This window comes from Terrapene carolina, unplaced genomic scaffold (assembly GCF_002925995.2).
Source record: "Terrapene carolina triunguis isolate 2854851 unplaced genomic scaffold, T_m_triunguis-2.0 Scaffold33788, whole genome shotgun sequence".
Classification (NCBI taxonomy): Eukaryota; Metazoa; Chordata; order Testudines; family Emydidae; genus Terrapene; species Terrapene triunguis.
In genome coordinates this window covers 12,122-15,976 of record NW_020698139.1, presented here as the reverse complement: position 1 = coordinate 15,976, position 3,855 = coordinate 12,122, and the positions used below count along the sequence as shown (strand labels likewise).

The following is a 3,855-nucleotide window of genomic DNA, read 5'->3' as shown; positions in this document are numbered from 1 at the left end:
TCAGTTTTTGATGCCGTCTGTAAATGCTTGAAAATCAGGGGAGGGTTTGAAAAAATGGCCACAAATAGGAAGACCTCTTGATGGAAGACCCTCCAGAAAGGAAGATTATAAGCTAAGGACAAATAAAAAATTCAGTTGGAAAGTGGCTCTTATTTTACACAATTCACAGAGACGGACGATATTGCCTGAAACCGCGGGGTTGCATTGCAATCCTAACTACTGAAAGCATGACTTTTTCAGAGATTCCAAGGCCAGAAGGGATCATTGTGATCATCTAATTTGGACAGTGTGTCTCAGTATTACAAACGAATCTATCTATTTTATCTTCCTTCTTTAAATCAAATCTCGGGGAATGTAACTAGAGCAGGGTGGGCGGGAAGAGAAGAGAAGGGGAGGGGCGGACAGCAAACTCAATAACCCGCCTCTTTTCTTCTAAAGCACGCCTCATGCAGGCAGCTGCAACCGGAGGAGGTGGGGTGCGGTGGAAAACAGGGCCAAGGCTCCACCCCTTTCTTTGACAGTTCTCAAACAGGTCGGCACCCAGACAATATACAGCGAGCACAATGAGCTAACACAGCCTACTTATTCTGATTTTCTAAGCAGAGCGTTTCGCAGGTCTTAGCATCATGTCTGGTCGTGGCAAAGGTGGTAAGGGTTTGGGAAAAGGGGGTGCTAAGCGCCATCGGAAGGTGCTTCGTGATAACATCCAAGGTATTACGAAACCGGCTATTCGTCGTTTGGCGCGCCGTGGTGGTGTAAAGCGTATTTCTGGATTGATATATGAAGAAACCCGAGGCGTACTGAAAGTATTTCTAGAGAACGTGATCCGCGACGCTGTCACTTACACTGAACATGCCAAGCGAAAGACTGTGACAGCCATGGACGTGGTGTACGCTCTGAAACGCCAGGGTCGCACTCTCTACGGATTCGGGGGCTAAGTTTTCATCCCGCTTTAAAGTTGAAACATCTTCAAAAACAAAGGCTCTTTTAAGAGCCACCCACACTTTCACAATGAGAGCTTAAGTGCTAGTGGTCTGTTTCTGAAACCGCTCTGTGTGTGTGTGTGTGTGTGTGTGTGTGTGTGTGTGTGTGTGTGTGTGAAATTAAGCGTACTTTAAGTTTGGGGGGTATTCTATTTTCTCACTTGACCTAAATCGTACATCACGTGAGATGAGAAGTATTAATGCTCTTTTACTGGGGGCGGGGGGGGAATGATTAAACCCTGTGGTTAAAAGGTTACGGACGACTTTTTTTTCTTCTTTTCCAAAATCTGTTTCGTCAGCTTTCTGGGTAACGAGAGGAAGAACAGCTTGGGTTTCTCGGGAAGACCTTTTTGCTGCCTTATCCGCGTCCTGATAGTCCTGCAAACGTCACGACAAACAATTGATGGCTAAAATACAGTAAAGTCCACTCTGACTGACTAAAAACACTAGCGTCCGTTTCTTCTCTCTCCCCCCCCCCCGCCCCCCATTTGGGGAAAGCAAAAGAGATTTATTTCCCGCTCTGTTCCACCAGGTCCCTTATTTCATACACGCTTTTCCATTTTTGTAGAGACGACATGGGGGGGGGGGTATGAGAAGATGTCTTTAAGAATTACAGCTGATACGTGGTCTCCTCTGAAGCTTAAGGCAGGACTGAAGGGGAGTAAAGAGGTCCTTCCTTCATAAGGAGGCAGCGCTTCTCAGTCCGAGAGGAAGAATCGTAGGACACTGTCACCTTCTAAAAGCCTATAATTAGCAGACGAAGAGACTTCCTATGCAGTCGACACATCCTGTTGTTTCAGTGTTCTCTTCCGGGGATTCGTGCTCGTTCAGGTTGTTCGTATGTAAGATACAGTACAGCGAAGAAGCGGGAATAATGTTCGGTATCAGAGATTTGGCCCGTTTGGAAGTGAAATAATGAGACGACGAGTCACCGATTTAAATGAGAGAGAGAGAGATGAGATAGAAAGTGGGGGAGGGGCGGCGGAGTTTCAGAGAGAGGGACCGCAAGAAACGGATTATGGGGACATCCAGAGAGCGCGGGTTTAGTGACCTGACCGTTGAAAGCCGGTTTGCGCGAATCTTGTCGGAGCGACACTGGCGGTAGGGAAGGGCGGGTCGGATGGCTGGCTGCACAAGCGCGGGCTTTTCAAATGTTCAAATTGTCCAATGATAGCTGGCTCCATGTCAACAACCAATCAGAAAGGAGGCTTGGGCTATATATACCGCCGGAGCCGAGGGGCTCTGCCTTACTTTGTTCTTTTGTGCTGTTTGTCTCCGAGTTGGGAGCGAGGGTTGCTGAGAATGGCCAGGACCAAGCAGACCGCCCGTAAATCCACCGGTGGCAAAGCCCCCCGTAAGCAGTTGGCCACTAAAGCTGCCCGGAAGAGCGCGCCTGCGACTGGGGGAGTGAAGAAGCCTCATCGCTACCGGCCCGGCACTGTGGCCCTGCGAGAGATCCGCCGCTACCAGAAATCTACTGAGCTGCTCATCCGCAAGCTGCCCTTCCAGCGCCTGGTCCGTGAAATCGCCCAGGACTTCAAGACCGACTTGCGCTTCCAGAGTTCGGCCGTTATGGCCCTGCAGGAGGCCAGCGAAGCCTACTTGGTGGGGCTCTTTGAAGACACTAACCTGTGTGCTATTCACGCCAAGAGAGTCACCATCATGCCCAAGGACATCCAGTTAGCCCGGCGTATCCGTGGCGAGAGAGCTTAAAAGCTGCTTAGCCATCTTCCAAATGACCCAAAGGCTCTTTTAAGAGCCACTACATTTACACTTAAAGGAGTTGTAGCATGCCTATAATTTAAGTGTTGTTCTGAGATGGTACACTATTGTAGGTAAGCTGCTTTCTAATGTAATGAGTGGCGTTTTCCAATCCTGTAAAATGCACGTATTCCCTGTTAACTTCTAAAGGAAAACTCAAATATAAAGTTGCTATTTAAAACTTTAGCTTCAAGTTCCTTTCCCACTTTGAGGTGATTATCTGACAAACTTTAGAAATATTTCATACAAATACCCTTTGCAATTCGAAGAACCTGTAAACAAGCCACCAATGGGTTATTTTGGGGTAGGGTATGGGAATGATAAGCAGGAGGTTTGAACAACCCCTTTGTAAAATCAAGTCAATCTAATTGGAAACGGAACACACATGCGATCTTTTTCGAAGAGGGATGGGAGACAAGGAAAGCGATATTCTTGTGTCCTGTTATCCTCCTTAACGCCGCATATTAAGCCAGATAGATTCTTTTGCTCGAAGATGTATCAGGATGAAACGAGACAAATTTAATCCTTTCATTTATTGCAAGTAATTACTATTTAAGAACTCCAGTCTTTCATCTATATAGGGAAGGACTGAAGGAAATTAGATCCCTCATGAGGGCGCAGTGCCCCCACAGTCAGAGGGAAGAATTACTGAAGGTTAGTTGTGCCGCCAGCTAACTAGCAGCAAATTAAAACACAAAATACGAGGATCGAGAGGGGTTTCAGCCCATTCTGTGGGTTAACTATTATCCCGCCCCTTTATCTCCGGGGATTTGTGTGCGTGATGGTTGTTCAGCAGTAAGAGAGAGAGCAGGGATGACATTGACTACCCAGCTTGTGGCGACCGCTTTCTATCTGTGCTTCCAGAGCTCGGCCGTTATGGACCGATAGGAGGCCAGCGAATTGGTGGGCTCTTTGAAAATACTAACTTTAACCTGTGTGCCAGTCACGCAAAAGAGAGTCACCTCCTGCCCAAGGACATCCAGTTACGCCGGCGTATCCGTGGTGAAAGGGTTTACAGGCTGCTCAGTTCAGCTCTCTTCTGCAACTTCCAAACGTCCCAAAGGCTCTTTTAAAACCCACTACCTTCACGCTGAAAGGAGCTGTAACACCC

At 47.6% G+C, this 3,855-nt stretch overlaps 3 protein-coding genes across 3 annotated transcripts in view; 2 read left to right on the top strand and 1 right to left on the bottom strand.

Moving 5' to 3' along the window:
* The first annotated feature begins 610 nt into the window (after positions 1–610).
* Positions 611–1,041, top strand: LOC113409541 (histone H4). The gene has a single exon (XM_026663577.2). It carries the CDS (start codon positions 627–629, stop codon positions 936–938), a length of 312 nt encoding a protein of 103 aa, XP_026519362.1. The 5' UTR covers positions 611–626; the 3' UTR covers positions 939–1,041.
* A 1,225-nt stretch (positions 1,042–2,266) lies between these two features.
* LOC113409543 (histone H3) lies at positions 2,267–2,696 on the top strand. The gene has a single exon (XM_026663579.1). The coding sequence runs from the start codon at positions 2,286–2,288 to the stop codon at positions 2,694–2,696; it is 411 nt and encodes a 136-aa protein (XP_026519364.1). The 5' UTR covers positions 2,267–2,285.
* An 896-nt stretch (positions 2,697–3,592) lies between these two features.
* Positions 3,593–3,855, bottom strand: part of LOC113409542 (histone H1-like) — a 680-nt gene continuing 417 nt past the window's right edge. Inside the window, exon 2 of the mRNA XM_026663578.1 lies at positions 3,593–3,676. Coding sequence (XP_026519363.1) covers positions 3,593–3,676 — 84 coding nt within the window. The remainder of the gene's footprint in view (positions 3,677–3,855) is intronic.

Excerpts from the sequence above, each read along its gene's own strand:
- LOC113409541 (XM_026663577.2), top strand. The coding sequence starts at position 627 with ATGTCTGGTCGTGGCAAAGGTGGTAAGGGTTTGGGAAAAGGGGGTGCT.
- LOC113409543 (XM_026663579.1), top strand. The coding sequence starts at position 2,286 with ATGGCCAGGACCAAGCAGACCGCCCGTAAATCCACCGGTGGCAAAGCC.